We start from the raw sequence: 22,920 nt of genomic DNA on the forward strand, positions 1-22,920 counted from the left end.
TACTTGTATTCACAGAGTCACTGAATGGTTTGGGGTGGAAGGGACCTTTAAGCTCCTCTTGTTCCCACCCCCTGCCATGGACAGGGACACCTTCCACTACACCAGGTTGCTCCAAGCCCCATCCAGCCTGGCCTAGGACACTTCCAGGGAAGGGGCAGCCCCAGCTGTGAAGTCTGTATGCCCAGTGTTTGCAGCCCTGGGGTGTGTTTGCACTTCATCTCTGGTGACATTTGCCTGCTCTGTCAGACCAGTGCAGTACAGGGAGATGATCCCGACTCAGCTCTGGTGGTGCAGAGCACTGAAGCCAGTTCTGGGCAGTATGATGGTGCAAACTATAGTTTGGTCATATGTAGAACAATATTCCTGTGTCTTTTATCCCCAGACTTACAGAATATAGACTTCATTGTAAAGTCATTTTTTTTTCTTGGCATCTGATTATAGTTCTCCAACAGTAGCCCATTTTTCTTCTCTGTGGCTCAGTGGAAGCAACCTGTAAATCACTTGCAAACAAGAACTCCCCCATCCCAGTAAAGCCTCAGGTTCTGGTTGAGTTGGCTTTACTCAATGTTTTTTTCCTGAGGAAGGAAGGATTATTTTTTAGAGAAGGGTTGTGTGTTGCTAGAGGAGTGGAATTGGGCCAAGCATCTGTGGTCCATTTTTTGTTTATGGATTTTTCATATCTGTTGGATACCTGTGGTCCTTTCAGCCCAGGAACTCAGGCCATGTCATTGTGCTGTGAATGCTTCTGTCCTGGAAGAAGCTGTCATGAACAATCAAGTAATTAGAAAGTCTAATCCACGGTGCAGCTTGCAGAAGGTCTCTCAGAGCTCCATACATCAATTCTACTTTGTTGTACTTTGTGTAGCAGTAGCTTCTTACCTTTAATTTATTATAAAGTGTTGTTTTTCTTGGCAAAAACGTACGTGATTAATTGTTTATTGGCTGTGCCTTTAATTGTGATAGATCAGTGCCAGCAGCTGCACCCTTCCTCTTTTTGGCTTGGATGTCTTGGATATTCACAGCCAGGAAGAAAAACTACTGCTGGCAGGGCCAAGTGCACTCTCATCTCCCTGTTTCTCTCGGTTGCCCTTGCAGCCCCATGATAATGTCAGTGCCTTCCAGCTTTCCTCCCTCGTCTGCAGGGATGCTTTCCATGGCCAGGATGCAGAATTCTCATTCTCACAGAGGAAACACCTTCACTTTGCTTTCTGTTGCCCCATTTTGGAGCGACAGGTGGGAAAGGGAATGATATTAAAAATTTGAATAAATACCTGAACCTACTGTTAAGAGTATTATTTGCTATTTATCTTAGTGGCAGACTGTTGTGTCATTGAATTTAAGGACAAGCAAGGTGACTGAAAGGGCAGTCAGTACTAAATACTAAAAATAGTATTTAGTTTGGGCATGCTGAAAAGCAGGATCATGAAAAAAATTAATTAAATTCAAGATGTGAAGGAAATAGTATGTGAATATTCGTTACTTTATAACCTGTTTCTTCATATATGTATCAACTATAATAACTCTTATTAATGGTAACAGGTAAATACCTTTTCTTAATCTGAATTTTCATATTTTGGAGCGGATCATCACTTGTGGTCTTATAACAGTATTTGATTTCTTTATGATTAAGAATTAATGATCATTTGTGTTTCAAGCTGTTATTGTTTAAAATCGAAATATGCTTCTGATATAACTCACAGTCTGCTTCAGCATCTGTTTTCCATACTAAATATTGTCCTAGGCTGTGAGGAAAAAATAAAATACTGAGGAGTTTTGTTGAAACATGTAGTAAAATCATGAACAAATATTCCTGTGGTAATGTGATTTAGAACTGAGCCTTTAAAAACCTTAAAAAATTGGCAAATATATCCCATAAGCGATTATATACACAAGTAAGAAACCATTATTCCTGACATTGGTAATAAATATTGAAAACATATTTAAATGATTTTCTGCAGTTATAGGGGGGTTACAAAATAAAATATACTTTATTTTGTAACAGGTAGAGGTGTAGAACCAAAAGGTATAGTAGCCTTCAGAATAGTTACCAATTGATTTGTTAGAATATATTCCTTATGTACCTTACCTTTATGGAAAATACTCAGTTTGATATATGTATTTTTTATTAAAATGGTAAATGAATGACAGCCATTATTATATGATATAAGCTACTACAAGTATTTCTTTATATATTAATGCTGATATAAGGGGGCAAGTAACAACAAGTGTTTGAGTGTTCTGAATATGGAATTGAGGTAAATAGCTAAAGTCAGATGTTTTTCAAGTTACCTTGGTCTGCAGAATTGGGTTAGAAAACTTATAAGAATGCCTTTTCTTTCAGAACTTGGGGATTCAAGGTTGGAAAGAATACAAAAATAATAAGAATAACCAGTCTTACGGTATTCTGGCACTCCTGCTTCAGTTCTGGCCAGAATCCAGAAATATGGAAGGGAATGAAAATGAAAAAATAACAGAGGAAAAAACCTCTTTAAACTCTTCAGATTCAGGAAGGGCATTCTGGCTCCGTTTGTCGAGTGAAAGTCCAATGGCTGGGAAGGTTTTCCACTTAAATGACATGGTTAGTTTATAAATAATGGAACCAGGGTTGACTGAGCCCTGGCTCACACTCTGTGCAGGACAAACTGACAGGGGACAGTCAGACCTTCCCCTGCCTGGAGCTGGACAGAGGATTTCACTGCAGAGCTGCTTTGTGGGACCCTCCAGAGCTCAGAGGAGGCACCAGACAATCCCTGATACGCTGGGTGCTGGTCCTGCCTGCTCCTGCCAGCCCCTGGCTGGGTTTTCAGAGCCTGGCTGTGCCTGCCCGTGGCAGAGCCAGCCCAGATCAGAGTGTGCCCAGGAGCACAGGGACTGCAGTTCCAGCTGCCCTGCAGCAGCACAGCCAGACTGGGGTTTTCTTCTTGGCTCAGAGGCTTTGCTGCAAGGTTGTCCTGCCTACTCAGGCTTGCCCCAGGCAGAATTCATAAAAAGGCAACACTTACTTAACAAGAAAGGAACGGGAAATAAGTGTTTGTGTTACGCTTGGTCCTAACTTTAGCCTGAGGAATTTCGTGGGAAGGACTCTGTTTGGCACACTTCACAATTTAATAATGTCCCTACCAATATTTGCTGAGTAGTGAAATAGTAGCTTATATGTAATACAGACAGCCAAGAAGTGTCATAGTCAGAGATGGGGTAGGAACATAATTTTGCAGTTGTGTTCTGCTTTGATAAATACTTACATATCCAAGGTTTCATCTGCAAGGACAGATACGTGGATGCTGCTGCTGGAATCAGGATATTAAATGGGTAGAGCTAGTGAAGAGTATTGGTGTTGTGAATAGGTATTGTATGAAGAGGATGTCAATTAGGAAATTTCTTCTCCAGCTGTTGTATTTTATATAGATTACTGAGGTTCAGAATCCAGTTTATGGTGTGGTTTTCCTCATCCAAGCAGAAGTGGACCCTACTCAGCTATGTAGCATTTTAGCATTTTGTAGTATTTGCTACACTGCTCGTGGAAAAACTTTGCAATTCTGTTTGTTCTGCAGTCTGAAAATGTATTGCAGAGGATATTGATTATAATGCTGTTATTCCTGTAAATGTAAACATGTCAGGTAAGAAAAAGGAGTGTAATTCAGTGTAGAGAGAAAAGCTTGGTTATAACAAGTGCTTAGTCAACTAAAATTATCGACTTCACAGTATGAAATAAGCAGGGTAGATTTTCTATTTCAGGCAGTTGAATGGGACTAAGCAATAACCAACAAGAATGTGACTTCAGGGGTGACCTTATTAGTTTTAGCTTCAATGGTTTTGGCAACTCAGTTTCTCTTGTAGTTTGTGGATGAGGCCCATCTGTCGCATTTGGAAAGTTTCAGGATTCTCAATGACTGAGAGTCAGATGGGTTGAGGATGGAGGGAGGAGGGAGGAAAAGCAAAGACATTTTTTGTAAATAACCTAAGTTCTGTCTGCTTCGTGGTGGCTGCAGTTTTACATGTGCATTTAATGTTAGTCTTTATCACCTTGCTTGTAAACCAAGTATTGGAGCTTTTACTGGAAATTTATGTCATTTTAAAAATTACTTCGGCATTATATAAAAATTATTAGAGGTTATATGGCTTTGTCAAATAACAACATGTGTCTGTACAGAATGCAGTTCAATATCATGTGGAATATATTTACTATGTTACTTTTCTGCTTCATAGCTTTTTCAGCTAGAGACTGAGTCCCCCTCTAAGAAGCAGGTCCAGTATACCTGGGGATTTTTAGGAGTAACCCTAAGCTTTGATGAATGCACATAAATAACACTGGAGAGAAATAGCAGGAGTATTTCTACTCTCATGGGTTGCTGAGCCATCATCATCTTAGTATACACAGAGGAGCATATACAGGGGATCATGAAGAAATACATTAGCCCTCTGTTCTTATTTCCATATTTTGCAGCTGTACATCCCAGCATGGAACAGTCTGGCTGCTCTTTGTGGCACAGATTCTGCCATGGCTGGGAAAGCTGATCCCTTGTTTTGTGCCAGCATTGATTTCAGCTGTGGGGCTGAGAGGATGAGTAGCAAGTATGAAAAGTGATGGCAGAAATCTGATACATAATGACCATCATAGCTGGTTCTGTTTTAATCCTGAGATAGGGAGTGTTCTGTTAGGACAGAACCAGCAAAATTCATAAGCCTTTAAAACAGAGCTTTAGAGAAATTGTGCAGCTAAAACTGATAGGACTGAAACCACACTGAACATTTTCAAAGAGGTGTGAATACAAATCTTAATGACAGAAGATTTCAGTAAAAAAAAGAACCTCTACTTAATAATGCTTTGCATTTTTAATGGCCTAAATTCTCCGAAGATCTGGTGCTTTACTAAGACCTGGGGATTTGGGGCCAGAATGTGCTCAGCATAGCACAGAATCAGGCCAATAATGACCCTTCACTTGTCATAAAGACAAACTCAGAATGCTTTTAGGGAGAGGGTAAATTAATTTAGTCTCAGAAATTCTTACAACATATAGCATTTACTTATATAAAAATAATAACAAAAAATAGTGAAAGGCTTTCAGGAAGAAATGACTGGATTACCCAGTTATTCTGCATTACCTTTATTAGAAATACACCCCCTGAGACTGAGGAGTTTCATTATGGCTTAAATGAAAGTTTGCTTTGAAAACATTGCACTGGCCTCACTCCCTTTGGTTGTTACTTTTATGATATGTTAACCTGTCCAACTAATGGCCATGCAGGTAAAATTACTCATTAATTTAGTTATTTAAAGGATGGGACATCCTGTACTTCAGTGTGACTCAGTGGATTTTCAAACCTTAATATTTTCAGGTAACTGGTAGGAGGTTGGGAGTAAATATTTCCCCCCTGCTTTGAAGGGTGCTGTGGCAGCAGCTCTCTTCAGGTACCAGTTGTCATCCAACACCAAGCTATTAATTTTACTTGTTTCACACCTGAATGGTGTCGATCTGCCCACTGTGCTAATCCCACGCTTTGATCTGTACCTTCAAGAAGTGACTGTTTTTGTGACACAAGGTATTATTATTACTCTAGTCTGCCTTTAATGAGCTGTATGTATGAGGTCTGATAATATCCCAAACCGCCCCACGTGAAAGCTGAGAACTCTGAGAAACATCCTTCCCGGAGGTGCCTGAGTTCATGTGAACAAACCTGTGTGACCACGGGCTGTGCTCTCTTGGCCCCACAGGCTGGGGGATGAATGTGCTTGGTGAACCCTGTAGTTCTCTTCAAGTCCTCTGCTAAGCCACAGATAAGATGATGAAAAAGGAGATGAGTGTCTGGGAAGGGGATGCAGAGCTTTGTCTCCCTGATTCCTGCCCAGCACAAGTGTGACCCCGTGGTTGCAGTGCTGCCCCTCTTGAGGGTGGGGGCCGTTCCACAGTGCAGTGGCCACTTCATTCTGCTCTGCTGGCACTTGGAAGAAACAATAGTTTGAAGATCTGATGAACCAAAGTACCAGTTTCACTGCTGAACAAAGATGTAGAGCTACAGTAACCTTTGTTCTGTGTGTTACAAGTGCTGCATCTGGCTGGTGAGGCATGAGCTAAGCTGAGGGTGGTGCAAAGGTGCACTGGTCCCGTTTGGAAAGCAGGGATGTACCTCCCCAATCCCAACTGAAATAATTCATAAATAGCTTTTTTAATAGATGTCACAGGTGAAGTACCCTGAAGCTTGGTAGCAAAGCAGTAGTGCCATAGTCTGTTCTGAGGAAGTCCTTTCTTTTCTTAACACTGACAGGCTCAAACTCATTGTTTCCTGTGAAGTTTGAACCTTATGACCAGGCTTCTGCTTTTTAAAGGAAATTTAGGGGAAGAGATATTTTTAAGTGGGCCACATCTCTCTAAAGAGACAAAATTGAACTTGGATTTCATATCCAGGACAGGGATGGTGAAGGGACTTGAACACAAGCCCTGTCAGGAGAGGCTGAGGGAGCTGGGGCTGTTCAGCCTGGAGAAGAGGAGGCTCAGGGGAGACCTCCTCACTCTCTACAACTCCCTGACAGGAGGGGGGAGCCGGGGGGGGGGTTGGTCTCTCCTCCCAGGAACCAGCAGCAGGACAAGAGGGCACAGTCTTGAGCTGTGCCAGGGGAGGTTTAGGTTGAGTATTAGGAAGAAATTCTTTACAGAGAGAGTGCTCAGCCATTGGAATGGGCTGCCCAGGGAGGGGGTGGATTCACCGTCCCTGGAGATGTTTAAGCTGAGACTGGATGTGGCATCAGTGCCATGGGCTGGGAACCACGGCAGGGTTGGATCAAGGGTTGGACTTGATGATCTCAGAGATCTTTTCCAACCCAGCTGATTCTGTGATTCTTGGATTCTGTTCTGCACTGCTACAGATGGGTTAAGAACTAACTCATCACAAACTGTTGCCCTCCTGACTCAGACTCACAGGCACAGCCTTCTGAGATACCTTTAGGAAGTTTTCTTTTAAGTACTTCTTGCTAAAATTAAATAATATTAAGGGCAGGGAAAATGCTTACAGCAGCTGTTAGAATGATGTTACCTGTGGCTGTAGCAATATATAACAATATGCACAGTTTGAAGAACTTCAGTATTCCTTAAATACATTGAGGAAAAAGTGCTCAAGTGTGCTGGGAGTTATCCCAGGTAGGAGTGGAGCAAAATGAAAGTCAATGTTACTTTTAGAATTTGCTTAGAGTATTATGCTGGATTACTTATGTCTAATATTAATTCAGTGTTCATTTTGCATTTATATGATTTAAGATACTTATTTCATTTACTGTTTTCACCAAATATATATTGCTAGGTTATATCATGCAGCAATGCTTTCCAAAAACTAAGTGGTCTTTTTCCAGGAAATTTCACAGAGATTTATTTTGTTTTCAACAGGAATAGTATTTTCCTCAATCAGTGAAAGAAAATATAGGTTGTTTTCTGGAAAATACTGTCTATAAATTTTTTAACACTTCACCTTTGAATTTTAAGGATACTTACCAAAAAGGAAGGAATAACCACTTCTGATGGTGGCCCTAATCATATTCAAGGCTAAATTATCCTAATAAGCAGTGGTAACCTGTACTTCATAATATGTTTGGTATTCTACAAGAAAACAGATATAAGCCTCAGTGTATTAAAAATTGTGTAAATACATTCTAATAACTGACATTAAACTAATTGTTTAGCATTTTTTCTGTGTGAAGTGGAGATTTTACCAATATTTTACTTAAATTCAGATTTGTTAATGTGAGAGGAAAAGTAATATTCCCGCTAATAAATGGTAATATTGTAAGTAGTGAATAGTTTCAATGTATATTAATAAAGTTAAGACAAGTTTAGATTTTCATGAAGAGTTAAAATAAAAACCAGAATTAGCTTCTTTAATATAATGAATTATGATGATAGAGCAGGTTTCATGTAGCTGTAAAGGGCAGCTTGGAGGAGAGAAGATGTCAGCTTGGAGTTCATGCTTGTTAAATAACAGTTTCTTGAAAATAAGGCACACTGTTTATTCTTCTTTTAATAATTATTCTCCCTTTTTAGAAAATACCCATGATTTGTTCTCTCCAGTGTAAAATAATCTCTTTCCCAAGATCTATTTTAAAATTTGACTTCATTTTCATAACCTCTTGTTAAACATTATAAACAGAACAAAAGTAATACTGTTTTTTCCTGGGAAGATTATATGTGACCTCCATCACATACTGTAACATTAAATATTATTTCACTGTTTTCTGCAGGAGCACCTGTCATTAAAAAAGTACATTGTGGACATTGTGATTGAGAGTTCTGTTCCTGTGGAACCATTAAAAGATGGAGAGGAGAAACAAAAAATTAAAAAGAAAGCCAAGAAGCTAAAGGCACGGATGAACTCCAGGTAGTAGAAATTCCTTTTTATTTTTTTTTCCTTTAAGTTTTGTTCTAAACTTTACCTTTTGTCCTTTAGTATGAGTGCAGTGGAAGGCTGAAAAAAATGTAAAATTATTTGCTTTGGGAGTGTCTTGAAAATAACACTGATGAGCCTAATTTATGGCCACTTTCTCTGATTGAGAAAGAAAACTGAATATCGATCTGGAGCCCTTGGTTTCACCTGTTAAGAGCTTTTCTCATAATTGGATGCCAGTGCCCTGCCAAAACTGTAGCCTCTTCTAGCATACAATAGCATGTTTAAATTTGTGTAAACCATGCCTATTTTTCTTTCTAGCTATTGATTTTTAAATGAAGTATCAAAGAAAATCAATAGTAATCAACAAATAGGAGTCAGCCCGCTGTGGTGTCAAATCCCATGACTAAATTTAATCATTTTTTGTTGCCTGTCACAACAAGAAGAATAAAAATATCTTAAAATGGAAAGTGAGCTGTCAGACCTGCAATTTGTTCTTAGTCTAAAAAGTGACATCTGCAAATCAGTATGATGTGCAGGACATCATTATATCATGAACTGGCAGTGTCACTCTCTAGAGCTGAACAGTCCCCAACCGAGGTTAATACTTAATTGAATATTGTAATATATTTTTGCATTTCTCTCTAAAAATACTTCTCAGTAGGCAAGAGTCACTGTTACGTATTTTCCCTGCCTCCTTAAGCAAGAAGGGCTTCAAAGAAGAGAAAAACACCTGCGTGGATTTTTAGAGCTCCAGTAAAAATGAGATGTTTTATTAACTCATGATAGTCTAATAAAGGAACATGAGTCTACAAAAACACAACACTTTTACAATGTATAACTGTTTCTGATTGCTTTCCTCTTTGAATGAGCAAATCCACTGTCTGAACAGCACATTAGAACACACTGTTGAAACTGGATAATGTTCTTCCAGGTTTCTGATTGCTCAAGATGCAGGGTTATTCATATGACCTGTTGATTTAATGCAGTTACTGGGTCCAGTCTCCAGAGCTGCTTCTGTTGAATTCAGTCAGAGATTTGTCAGACCTCAGAATACAGGTTCAAATGATAAATAGTTTGTTATTGGCACTGAGAGGAGAAAAACTTTTTCAGAACAACTTGAGTTCTTACGTGTCAGGCTGCTGGGTGAGTCAGCATATTCGTCATGAAAAATTGTAATTAAAACAGTAATAAAGGGACATCATTTTACAAAGGTGATGTACTATTTAAAATACAGTGAAAGCTTCAAAGTCTAAGAGGAGTTATCTTGGCAAGACATGAAATCCATGTTCATTAGGCTTGTTTTTCCTACTAAAGGGTGACTAAACTTTTTGGTGGGTTTGCTGTCCTGGAAGATAACTCAGAGTTAAATTGAAGATTTCACCATGAGTTGTCTAATGTCAACACAAAAGGCTTACTAATAAAAATGTCCATTAGTGGTATAAAGCAAAGGTATTTTGATGTTGAGAATTTGGAGTTTCGTAGGTGTTAGTAGATTATCTACAGACCATGTTTTAGTACATATCTACAAGTCTCCCTCTTCCCTATAAAAAGAAACAGTTACAACAAATACCCTTACACCTCAGCTCTTGAAATGATGCATTCATTTCAGTTTCTAGGAAGCTGTGATATTTTAAAACTGGTAAAAAATAAGAACTGCATCCAAACAGGTTCCTGTTGCTCTGCTGAGTTTCCAGATCTTAAATCACTCCTGCAATATCAAAGCAATGAAAGGCGGAGGTGAATGAGGGGACAAATGGTGATCAATGGGATATTAGATATGTTGAGAAGTTTTGTTAGTCTTATTAATTATATTTATAACCCTAAGCCATTTAACTGGTGCTATCACTAACAACTGATATATAGCTGAGTAAATTATCTCAGGTTATCATGGATGTGCTGCTGGCAGAAGAGTGTTTGGGTACTCCCATGGCAAAAGGAACCTTGATGAAAGCTAAATTTGAGCATTAGAGGTGGTTACCATATGGTTGGTGTGTGCTTTACAATGGATTTAAAGCACTCCAGCCACCTGCATTTAGTAACAGGTATTTTGGGTGATTTTTCAAGTTCGACTGTCTTGTCTGTGCAGAAGCTGACATGTGTTGTTTCTGGGTAAGAAGGCAAAAGGTTAATAAAGGAATCTCACCTTCATGTTTAATACTGGATTCAACTGTGATTAATGGCTTTATTAATGACCCACAAATCAGAGGTGGTGGTGAGGTAACAATATTTGTGTGGAGCATAAGTTGGAACAGTTCAGCTGAGGGAAGATCTGAGTAGCTTTGGCAAACTCGATCCATTTGTGGGAACAGAAAATATAAAGGAAAGTTTACTCTATATACCTGAGAGAAATGCATCTGCATCACTGCAGTGCCTGGATTAGTTTTGCTTTATGTGTGTGTGTGTTATTAAAAGCAGGTTACAGGATTAGCACTGTGAATCCTGCTTTGGTTCACGAGCAAATCGTGATTTTCACCTGTTGGCACGGGCTGGCTGGAATGAAAACAAGCAGTGGAAAAACATCTTGTCTCCCTCTTCCTACTTTTTGGCATATAGCCAGCGTAAATAATAGTTTTAAGGGACCGAAGAGGTCGTGTTTCTGTTTCCAGCAGTAAAACAGTCATTCTTTGAGGTGTTTCTGTGTCGTTTGCCTAAAATTTATTGTATTACAATACAATCAGTAGTTACATAAAAATGCTCCTTTGCCTGTAAATATAACCAAGTACTTATATGTTAATTATAATCTGTGATGTACTGATCTGATCTGCACTACGTGTCTAAATCACTAATATTTTATATAATAATTATATATTTTATATTTATGCATCATAATATAAATTATTATATCACTAATAATTTTATAATAGGCAGTAGATTACTACATTTCTATGTATCACTTGTGCAGTTTTCTACCATTTCAAAAGTCAACTTAAATATGCCATTTGTATACTGATGTTATTCTAAAGCAGTAATATTAATCATAAATTGCTAATGACCAGTAGTTCAGCACCAGTCTGGATTCTGACAGGGCAGCTCTGACAGAAATGCTGGGCCTTACTGTGAACCAGAAAAAACCCAAAGGTTTGAACCCTGTCACTAATATTACATCCTGTACACTTTAGACAATAGTCAATAATAATGAATATTTTCTCCTCTAGGGCAAAGGAATATGAGAGCTTGATGGAAGCAAAAAATGCTGTGTCTGATTCCCCATTTAAATCCAAGTAAGCATTAAACTTTCTTTACTTTAGACATGTGCTTTTTTGCCCTGTGTGTTGCAGAAGTGCTTCTGAAATTCCCAGCAGAGCAGGTGTGGAAGGTTCTCCCTCAACATGGGGCATGTTGTCATCTTGAGTTACGCATTAGTTTCTAATACAAAAGCTCAGACCTTAGAAATGCATTTTTTTTGGAAGACACTGTGTATCTTAAACCATGGAAGTTGCTGTAGTAAAGAGAACATGTGCTCATACTTTTCTTACCTGGAAACAAGAAGGTTCCAGTCTTGCACTTCCAGACTGATGGTGAAAATTCAGCACTGGAATGCTGGGGCTGGAAATCTTATATTTGGCCTGCATTTGATCAGAAAGAAAGGTGAAAGCATATGATGTTTTCCAGTCTGACACTGAGCTTTTCAAAGAACAGACCTTTTTGTTGTCTAGGATAAGGCACAGATGAAAACAGCTGGATGGTAAGATTAAAACAAGACCCGTGCTCAATGACAAATTCCTTCTCCTTAGTTTGAAACTGAAAATTGCTCGGCTCTTACTTTCTGATTTCACTGAAACCAGTTGGGAAAAGATGCAGAATACTTGGATTTCCAAAAGGATTTTGATAAGGACTATCACCAAAGATTTTAAAAGAAACTATATAACTGTAGTTTAAGTGGAAAGCAGTTAAGAAGTTGAAAAGAAGTGGAGTGTTTCCTCAGTCCTTGGCAGAACAGGGAGGTCACCAGTAGAGTTCTGCAGTTCTGAGATGTTTGACATATTCACAAGTGACTTGGAGAAAGAGGGCAAGCAGTGAGAGGACAGAGTGTGATGATCATGCAGAGATTCAGGACAGTAGGGACAAGAACTGATGCTGAATGATAATTTTGAAGAGAGTTAGTGAGGCAATAAAATGGCTGCTGAAATCCAGTGTATATTGAGTGCTACACAACAGAGGGGGAAGACAGAACTCAATTATATCTTCACATACAAAGTGTGGACCTTGAATTTGCAGATGTGAGAGGTAGTTCCAAGCAAATATCAGCTCAGTACTCTCAGTAGTTTATAGAAATCCTTTGTTAAAATTATTTAGAAACTAGCAAAAACAGAACAAAGAATGTGATGTACAAATACCTGGGTCATCTGCATCTTTTGAATACAATGTGCAGTTCTGGTTTTTTGTCTCCAAACAGTTAAGCTGGAACTGTTAAAGGTTCAGAGAAGGCAGGAAAGGAAATCTGTAATAATTTTACGTATAACTTCTGTATTAGGAAATAAGTAAGCTGGTACTTCTCATTCTGGGGAAAAATGTGATAATGGGAGGAAGTTCTAATGGGGATATGTTACAGAGATCTATAAGGTCATAAATGGCATGGGAAAGATGGGTGGTGATTGTTTGCTGTCCTTCCTGGTGCCACAATGAGGGAGCACAGGGTGGAGCTGGGGCTGGATTTGGAAGAAACCAAATCCAGTGTTCTTAAAGCAGAGTGCAGGGAGATGGATGGAACTCCCTGACTAAAGTCCCACAGGTGATAGCTGACAATTTACCTGCAGTCCTGCAGTTCTGGGAAAGGACATCCAGCCCCAGAGACTCTGAAGATGAAAATGGGGAAAGAAACAGATTAGTAAAGAGGATTATGCACTCCTGCCCTGTTCTTAATTTTCCTGAGACATCCATTTGCAGTGGGCAGATGGTGTGTGTGCCTTACTTGTAGTTGGGCTCAGGGAGTCTGTAGCATCAGCCAAGGAGCTGTGGGGTCTCCACAGCTGGATTCTAAAACCCTCGTCCTAAAATTGTGACGACTTTCCAGATTGGGGATATTTGTCTTCAGAGCAAGGTAATAACCTGTACCAGATCCTGTATGTTTTGTGGTTGCTTCCATCACTCATAAATTGCTGATATACTTGAAGGTGGCATTTTGTATAAGTGGTTAAGAAGTTCAGATCCTTGCAGTTATATACAACTAGCCTGCAGGCAGTATCTTTTACATAGCTTGAAAAGCTGCTACTGAATCTTAGATGTATTTTAAAATAATAAAAATCCATCACTGAGGTTTGACTTAAGAAAATGCCCCATCTCCAGCAGATGGCACACCTGCATAAACACATGGGGAAGGAATTGGCTTTGTTTCTTAGTCATCAGCACTTCCATTTTCAAGATTAATTTTGTGGCATATTAAGACTTCTAGATTTGTAGATTCTGTGTTTTGCTTTTCTTTGCTACCAGGAAATAAAACATTAAGGTCTGATTTTCAGAAAGTAGAAATATGTGTGTTTAAGTGACTGAAAATATTGATAAGCTGTAGTGCTTCCACTTTAGGTCCTTTCTGAGATTATAAGTGATGTAACTTAGTCAGTTGTGTCTCAATTGAAGCACAAGAGAAACTCAGATTTTTAAATTTTTAAAAATATTTTCAAATCTTTTGGCTGATCTTAAATTTAACAGTTTTCATTTCTTTTTACGTGATTAAAAGTTCCTTTGCTTTCAGACAGAATCTTCTGTTCCACCTGCTTTCTTAGTTTCTTCCTTTATTGCCTCTGTTATTGCTGTACCCTTTTAGACACAAACTAGAGTTGTGGCCACTGTGTAGCTCACTCTCATCACAGATCTGAGGTCTCTTTTGCAGTCTTCCTGTAGAAACCTAGGGATCTAGCAGATGCTTACATCTATATTTTTAAAACATAGTTTCAGATATCATGGTTATTGTTCTTTCCAAAATTACACAACTCTTTATCTACTCTGAGGCTCATATATCTGTGAGCTTCTTTGAAATCAAGGGGGCAGCAGTGGGAGCTCAAGTCTGAACTGGCTTTTTAAGAAGAGAGGAGTGTCTGTGAGTCAACCATAAGCCCAGTCTGTTCCTATTGAAATATGTTAACTTTGCATAACACATATTACAAAATGGAAGAATAGGGAAGGGTAGTTTTATCTCCTTCTGTAAAGGAAAGCATAAGAGGGCAAGAAGTTTCCTGAGGTGAGAGTTTTAGTCCAGACTGTATCTGTTTACATGGCAAAATGTAATACAAGAAAAAATAACAGGAAAGCACCTTTGTAACAGAACTAAGTACAGGATCCTACTTAACCAAGACCAGTAGGAAGAGGAGTCAGCAGAAAGCAGCAAACAGCAGTAGGTCTGCACTGAGTATTATTACATTGAGAAGCTTGTAAAAGTGGTCAGAGTATTGGCTTTTCAGCCAGAACACCATGTGCTGCTCTAGGATTTGGTGTTTAACTGCTACTGTACCTGGCTGAGAGAGCAAACCCTGCCAGTGCTGGGAGCCTGCACAGCTCTCAGGAGATCTGCAAAGTTACTGAGAAGGGTCATGTCACAGAACAAAGGGGGTACAGACTCAGAGTGCTAAATGCATTCTTGGTGTCAAAACAAATGCCAATACGTTTTGTCTATCCCAAAGGAGGGTTTGAGGTGTTCTGATTGGAGTGGAAGTATGCTAATGAACAGAAAACACTTTTTGACCTAGTGGGCTGTGGAATTTAAAAACGGAAAAGTTCCTTTTTTTTAAATTCCATTTAAAATGTGATCCAATTGGTAGGTTTATTTATTTGCTTAACAGAAGCAAATGTGTTTTAGAATTAAATCATTAAATATGTCTTCCCTTTGCTTATGCCACATTTCTTTACCCACTCCTCTCCCCCAAACTGTGTCTTCACAAACAACTAAAACCATTTATGGAATGCCATTTCTTATCTGATTTTAGTTCTTAGTCATGTTGTCAGTTGTTACAGAAGAAAGACAGAACCCAGAATTAGTAGTTGGCAGGTAAAAAGCCTTTTTAGATCACCTTTAAGATTAAACCACTTTAATATTATAAGACCACCGATTTCCTGCTGCGGCTGATAGATTGTTTCAGTGGTTTTTACTAGTTTAAGGTTTGAGATTTATAAAATCTTTTGCACTAAGGAAGCACTGATCCAAGTGCTTTCTAAGCTCTGCAGTGGTACTACACTAATGGCAATAAGCAGACAGGGTTTATCCTGCTTTGATAGGCACTGTGTATCCCTTTTTCAGTTCCAGAGTACTGATTCATGACTGGGATTGTGAATGGCTCTACGTAGTTCTTTTTTAGAAATGAGTTTTAAAGGATGACTGGGAAAGCTTTCTTTTTTTTAGTATCTATTAAAAATACTGTGCCCATTAGGGGGTGAGGGGTATAAGTCCAAATACTGCTTCATTTAGTAACTGTTCTGCTCTCTGAACTATTTCATGTGCCAAGAGGGACATCCAAGGAAAAGGACTGTGGACATTCTCACCTGGAGCAGCCAAATGTTGCTCCTGACCTCCCTCCACTGTGCATTTGCTGGTTGGTCACTGGTGGCACTTGGGTAATTTTATAAATGCTGGTGGACTCTTGGTGGATTTGTAGTATTAATTCATATTCTCTGGGAATATGAATTAACTCTGAGTATTTGCTTATTGTTCAGTCTGTCAGGTTAACCTGGCAAAAGGTGTGTCAGGTGTCCATTAGAGCACTCTCAGGTGTCCATCAGAACACGTTTTCAAAAGGGAAGGAAAACATTTTCTTGAAGTTAGAAGGTTATTTACATCTATTTAGTATCTTCTAAGCCAAAGGCCATATATGTCAGTGTTAAAGCAATCTGCAGGTAGCAAAGTGTAAATGTCATCCTTTAATACAACAGGGAAACTAAGGTAATGAAAGATTGTCTTGTACCTGAAGGGAGTTGACAGGACTACAGGGGGAGGAAATTTAACCCCTTCATCTAATATTTTAGCCTGTCTCTCCTCACACAAGAAGGAATTGTTTTCACGTATTTTTTTTTTACTTACCTTTTTCTTTTCCACTGTGTAAAGGGATACTTGGGGTAGTATGGAAATGTGAACCACTGTTGTCCTGAAAACAGGCTGCAGCACAAAAAGAAGAGAATTGGAAAATGAAGAATTATTTCCTGTAAGGATCTGCTGGAGAGAAGATGGGAATGTAGTGTGAAGTTTGTTCTTGCAGAGGACCATAGCTAAATGTCTTTAACAATACAGTACTTTCTTACTTTCATTATGGTATATCGGTGAATTCACAGGATAAACTCACCTTGTAGGTTTTCTTGGTGTAGTAAGCTAGAGGCTGGGTAGGCCAACTATAAGATATTATACCAAAATACTGATTACTGCAGGAAAAAAACAGTCTCTGAAACTGGAAGTACTTGTGCAAAATTTAGTTTCCAAACAGCTCTGGAAACTGTAGAAGAGCCAAAGTGTAAGTAAAATAAAATCCAGTTAAACTTTCAAACCAGATAAATAACAGGTTTATGATTGGGCGAGCAGTAGATTTCATCTTCAGGGCAAGGCTGGAACGTTCTCGTAGGAATACAAATAAATGCATTCAGAAAATGAGATTTATAGGAATTTTTCATCATTTTTCAGAGAGCTTCCTTTCAAACACTGCAGAAGGTGTGTGAAGCTGCAGATGGAGCTGGTTTTCGTCTGGCAGTGTCTGGGACTGTGCCCGGCTGTGTTTCCATGGCACACCTGGAGCCACCGGAGGGTGCCCCGCGTGCCAGCACAGTGTGAACTGTACTGCGGGCAGGGAATGTAGGTTGCTTCCAGGGGATACAGCAAAGCTCCACTTTGGGCTGGGCAGGAACTTCCCCAGACGTTCTCAGTTCTCTCCAGGCACGGGCTGCCTCGGGAAGAATCGGGGCTGTGTGTCCGGCTGGCACTTGGCCGCCCTCGCCGGAACCTCCGGAGGAGCAGCCGCTCCTTCCCTGCAGGAACTGCACAGCATCCACTGCTCTGCCCACTCACACTAATCCTTCCTTGCATACATCACAGTGCAGCCAAGAAATCATGGATTTAAACCTGCAAGTGCTGAAATACATCGATGTTACTATTTCAAGGCTGGAGATGAAATGTGGCCTATAAATATTAACAGATCTCTTTCTTTTAGCCTGTAAAATATATTAAACCTGCTAAAAATATTTAGCCCGTGCTAAAAAGGAAAACCTTTGATATTGAATATCCCTTGGTTTTCCACTTGCAGTGCAAAAAGATCAGATACTGTATTTTTATTTATTTATGAAAGTTTATGTTATGGTAACATTCCAAGACCAGTCAGTGCCTTATGTCCTTTCTGATATTTCTTCTGCATTCTGGATTATCTGTTTGTGGGCAGTACTAAAACCTTAATTAGTGAGATGGAAATAGTTTTAGAGAAAAAGACATTAACTTCCCTTTTATCCAGCCCCAGTAAAGTTTCAGTCATTTATCATTCCTGTATGGCATAGTAAGCGTCGGAGGAGTGAGAACTGGGAGACAGAAGGAAGAGTAAATAGTTGTCCTGAAATGATTGAATTTGGACTCAGCAGTATTTCCACATAGCCACTGGGTCAGGTGTTGATGCCATGCTCCAGTAATCCACCCTGCATACCAGGAGTGCACAAGGAGTCCAGAATGGACAGAGTTCTCTTTCCAAATCCGTTCATAGCAATGGTAAATTCTACATCCAGGCACAAGTCCTCTTGCATAGATTTCTAGTCCTTTGAAACAGTCCTAAAATTATTCTTATTTCTCTGACACTGCCAAGAAGTCAGTATAGAGGATATTAAAGCAATTTCTCTGTGGGAGGAGGGAGTTTTTATTTCCCTTCTCTTCCCCATGTGATCACACAGCATCCATTAACTGTTTTTGGCAGAAGATTCACCACACAGTAGGGTATGAGGCTGTAAGAGGTAATTCTTTAATGTGGTGGAATTGAAAATCTATTCTTCAAGTTTCTTAATCTGTGATGCTGAACACACGCTTAGAAAGTTGGAATTTTGGAAAAGTATCCAGAAAGACTTTTAGAAGAAATGGAAAACTGGAAGCTTTTCCTTGGGAGTTAACGTGTTGTACAGCTTTGTTTTTAAACCAAGGACGGAAAGTGAACGTGGTGTTTAGCTTGCAGAGCATCTTAATAGGCTGAAGAGAAAGAAACTTCTGTTCCTCTGTCAGCAGAAGTATTGGTGTAATATGATTATGTTCCCTTTGAGTCCTTGTGAGGAGCATTTTGATAAACCTTACACGTTCTGTGTGCCGATGCCTGATGTAGATTAGGAAGGTGCCTTTCTTCAGCCTCTGTGGTTAATCCTGGTGGAATTCCATTCCTCTGATGTTAAATGAAGCAAATGGAAACCTGTCTTGCTGTCTTTTGTGAGATGAAGTAACAATACAGTGTGGTGGGTTTTTTCAGTGCCTTTATGCTTTAATACGCAATTAGAGTAGATATTTCAAAGAAATAATAAGACTTTTTTGCTTGATGTGCTAGGATATTGCCAAGGCAACAGCCATTCTAAATACCATTCTGTGAGAATACCTGCAATACTCTGCTTCTGGAGCATCTCTCTGGACTGCAGCAGTTCCACTTCTCATTGGTGCTATGGTCTTTTGATTTACTGTCCAAGTCCTGCAGTTGTTTGAGTTTTGGCTTTTAATTTTGTTTCCCATTTTAGTTCGTGGCTTACTGTGATAGACAGAAGTTTCCTCCAACCTCATTTTCCACAGAGGAAATAGCAGTGCAAAAAAACCTCATCAAGATGTAATCTCCTTTTATTTTTCTTGCCATAGAAAAATCTGGTTGAATATTAATGGATTCAGCTGACCAGATGATAAGAAGTCCAAGACTCAAAATTCTGCAAATCATTTTTATTTTTACTTTAAGAACATATCCGTGTCTCCAGCGTGTCTTGAAAGCCATTAACAAAGCTCTGAATTTTTTCAAAGAGAAGGCACAGAGTTTCCTGTTTCCTCTTGATTAAGTGGAAGCTCTCTGTTCTTCCCCAAATGCATATTCTGATATTGGTGATTTTTTTTTTTTTTTGATACATGTGACTGCTGTGGTACATTCTCCAGCCTTTCCATCTCCAGCCTTCCCGTCTCACCTCTAGGAGACCAGTTAACGTCATTTTCTCTTTGCCATTACTCTGTGGTCACCTTGTGCCAGCCTTCTGGCCCTTTTACACTGATATCTCCATTTTATGATAAGCATTGTTACCCTTCCCCTCTCTTTTCCTTCCTATAGATTTCTGTATATTGGCTTCTGGTCACAGCACTGTTTCTCCCACTCATCCTGCTCAGCTACCAGCTCTGTCCCACTTCCAGTGCAAATTGCTCAGTAGATGAAAGCAAAGGTCCACCAAGCACTGTCCCTGTCCCTCAGAGCAGCCAGGAGCAGGTACTGAGGCAGTGCCTGACAAATACCTGGCAGGCATGGAATGACAATTCCTCCTGCCCTCTCCCAGTCTCCAGTTGAGGGCCTGTGTTCCCCGTATGTATCCACTCCATCACTGCATCCACAGCTGCAAAGTGTGCCCCTGAGCTCGTTACTGCCTTCACAGTAGTCACAGAAGGATAAACTATGAGTGTCTTTTGACTGCTGTGTTTTAGACCTTAGGGTGAGAGAATGGTGCCTTGGAACTGCATATTTCTCCTTGCTGCCTCGCAGGAGAGCAAAGGGGAATAGCCCAGAGGCAGACATATAAAATGGAAATGAAACCTAACCCGTGTGAGTCTGCATCTCTCCCACCTCTGCATTTTGGCTTCATTACTGACCCTCATTAATAAAATGCCCTTTCTGAGGTAGGCTGCAAAGCCACTGCTTTTTACTTATTCAGATAACCCTGAGGAGCAGTTCCTTTTATGATGCCTATAAGAAATTAGCCCAGTGATGTTTGCTGTTTCTGTTTAATCTGCTGTTCTGTTTCCCTGACTCATCTCAAGAGTGAATTGCTCAGCTGAGTGAGCCAAAATGATTGCATGGTGGGAGCAAAGCAGGATGAAACCATTTTAAAAGAAGCATGGCAAAAACTAGCAGGATAAACTGTGGAAGGAGAATAGGGAAACAACAACAGAAACAAATGTAGCTCATAAAGAAGCACCTTGATGGCTGTAATGTTCACACTATTCCTGTGCTGTTTCCCTAAAAAAAATAGATAGTGAAGTGTCTCAGACATTCCAAGCTGACTGTATCTCCTGGGATATTTTACATGCTGGTCAGAATAGACAATTATAATATTTTTAGGTAGATTTTCATGATTCCTTTGTCATTAGCAGAGGTTCATTACAAAGGTGAAAGTTAACGTGAGTTTTTGTTTAACCTGCTCTTTGTTTTCTGTTGAAGGTTACAGCGATTGACAAAAGACCTTCTAAAGCACCTCCAAATGCAGGAGAGCTGCTCACTGGGGAACAACAAAGTACCTGGGCTGGACAGGACCTTAGGAGAGATCTCTCGTATTCTGGAAAAAGAGGTATTGTGGCTTCTACTTGTATGATTTAGGATTATCCTATAAAATGTGTTGCCCTCAAATCTCATCAGTTTAGGTTTGGGACTGTTTTAAACATGTGGATGAATAAGTGACCTCTGTGTAACAAGCAGTTTTCTGCTGTTAGACTTTTCACTTTTTTTTCCCCACTCTATTTTTGCTAGGATTTGTTTTAACCTGGGTCATTTTAGCCATCTAGTTTATATTGCTTATCCACAAACAATTAGCAGAGAACAGAGGAAAGAGTTGGAGCCAGCTTTGCTGGAGCACAAATCTGTTCAGTTTTCCCAGCTACACCAAAGCCAGTAGGTCTTTGCTGGAGGATGAGGGTATGATGTGCCTATATATGAGATATTCCTATGTTTTGAATTTTTTTGAAGTCTGTGATTATAGAGCATATTTTGGTTTATGGGAAATGTTGGATTTTTTTTTTCAGTTAATAGCACAGCATTTGCATCTTTACTGTTTCATCATGACCAGTCTGCTGCCACAGTGCTTTGTGTCTTGTAATATAGTTTTTTGCTCCATTAGGACCACAGAGTATTTGAGCTTTCAACTGGGACATTATGTTCTGTTCTCTCTAAAACCATTAGAAAATACTTCTCTTTCTTATCTGCAATCAAGAAATAATGAAAATTAGTTCTGAGAGAAACTAAATTACTGAAATCTGAGGAAGGGGCTGCATCATTATGGTTCAGGGTCGATGTTTGTGCAAATGAGAGCTCTGTTTGATGCTTTTCACAACTTAGTGTGGAACACAATTACTAGTGGCACGTGCTTTTAACTGCTGAAGGCTGCCTGGGCTGCATGGGGTCCTTGCATGTGTTCTCTTAGTCCATCAAGTTTAATAGTGTTTTTGAAAGAACTGTGCCATTTCCAAATTTTGCAGTGTTTGCATTAATTATTGAAAAGTTAATCTTTTTTTATTTCAAAATACAGAAATCATGTTGTTGCCTAGCTACTATAAAAAGATGTATCTGTTTCAAAAGTTGTCTAAATAATTCTTGGAAACTCTTTGGAAAGTGGAGTTGTATCCAGCCTCTTACCAGCAGTTGTTTGCTGAGATTTTTTAACATGCTGTGAATGCAGCTAAGTGTTAGTCATTAATTGTTCACAACATTTTGCTGGTTGTTGAGTCTACAGTGGGGAATTAACAGCTAAATTTGATATTATTAACAGACATGCATTATTTTGTTGTTGATTTGGGCTTTTACCCTCAAAGCATTACTCAGCCACTGGAGAAGTATTTTTATATCTGAATGTCCTAATCAATAAGGTCAAAAAAGATTGATTTCAGTAGCTGTCGCTGTGTTTACGGCACAGATCAGACACGGTCATTTGTAGAAGTGGGGAGTAATTCTCTTGTTAACTTGGGAGTCCAGAAATCAGCAGACACATCTTACATGTCAGTGGGCAGTGAAAAGAGTCTTGATGGTGTCAGTCATGGGCTGAGAGGAGGAGACTGACACTGTTAATTGAATTTCCCTGGAGAGCATAAAAATATACCCTAATGTGGGGGGAGAAATGAGGGAGTGGGAACCACACAAGCTGTCAGTGTGTGTGAGCTGATAACATTGATTTACCCTTGCTAATGGCCTGGGTTGAATACAGAATTGCCCTGAGGGAGGCCAGGGTTCACTACAATAGATCCTTGCCACTTACTAGAAATTCTTTGGGCTCAGAAGTAGTGCAAAAGTATTACAAAATAAAATTGATCCACAAAACCCTCTTTTCATTCATACTGTGAAACATTGGATTTTTCTTTTGTTAATAGTTTACATGGCCTGAAAAATTTATTTATTTATACAGGCTCACCAGGGAAATAAAGATTTGTTTTACAAACCATTAAATAAATTGCTGAGCTGTACTTGGTAACAGTAAATAAGAAAAATAAATGCCATTAAATTTCTCAACAGAAGAAAGGGTTATTCAGCTCACTAGAAATTCCATGACTGTGCTGAAACAGCATTAAAGGGTTGGGTGTATTCTTTATGCAAACGTGAATCACAAAAAAAGCCACACAAGAGGATTGGCAGCCCTGTCTTGCTGGGTTTTTTTGCCTTCAGGTCCAGTCCAGTC

At 39.4% G+C, this 22,920-nt stretch overlaps 1 protein-coding gene across 2 annotated transcripts in view; it reads left to right on the forward strand.

Annotated features, from left to right (window-relative positions):
• Positions 1–22,920, forward strand: part of SCAPER (S-phase cyclin A associated protein in the ER) — a 141,798-nt gene that overhangs the window by 53,065 nt on the left and 65,813 nt on the right. For both annotated transcript variants that reach the window (XM_032699951.1, XM_032699952.1), the window contains exons 21-23: positions 8,225–8,361; positions 11,526–11,591; positions 20,700–20,826. In XM_032699951.1, the coding sequence (XP_032555842.1) occupies positions 8,225–8,361; positions 11,526–11,591; positions 20,700–20,826 (330 nt within the window). The remainder of the gene's footprint in view (positions 1–8,224; positions 8,362–11,525; positions 11,592–20,699; positions 20,827–22,920) is intronic.

Source organism: Chiroxiphia lanceolata, chromosome 12 (assembly GCF_009829145.1).
Source record: "Chiroxiphia lanceolata isolate bChiLan1 chromosome 12, bChiLan1.pri, whole genome shotgun sequence".
Classification (NCBI taxonomy): domain Eukaryota; kingdom Metazoa; phylum Chordata; class Aves; order Passeriformes; family Pipridae; genus Chiroxiphia; species Chiroxiphia lanceolata.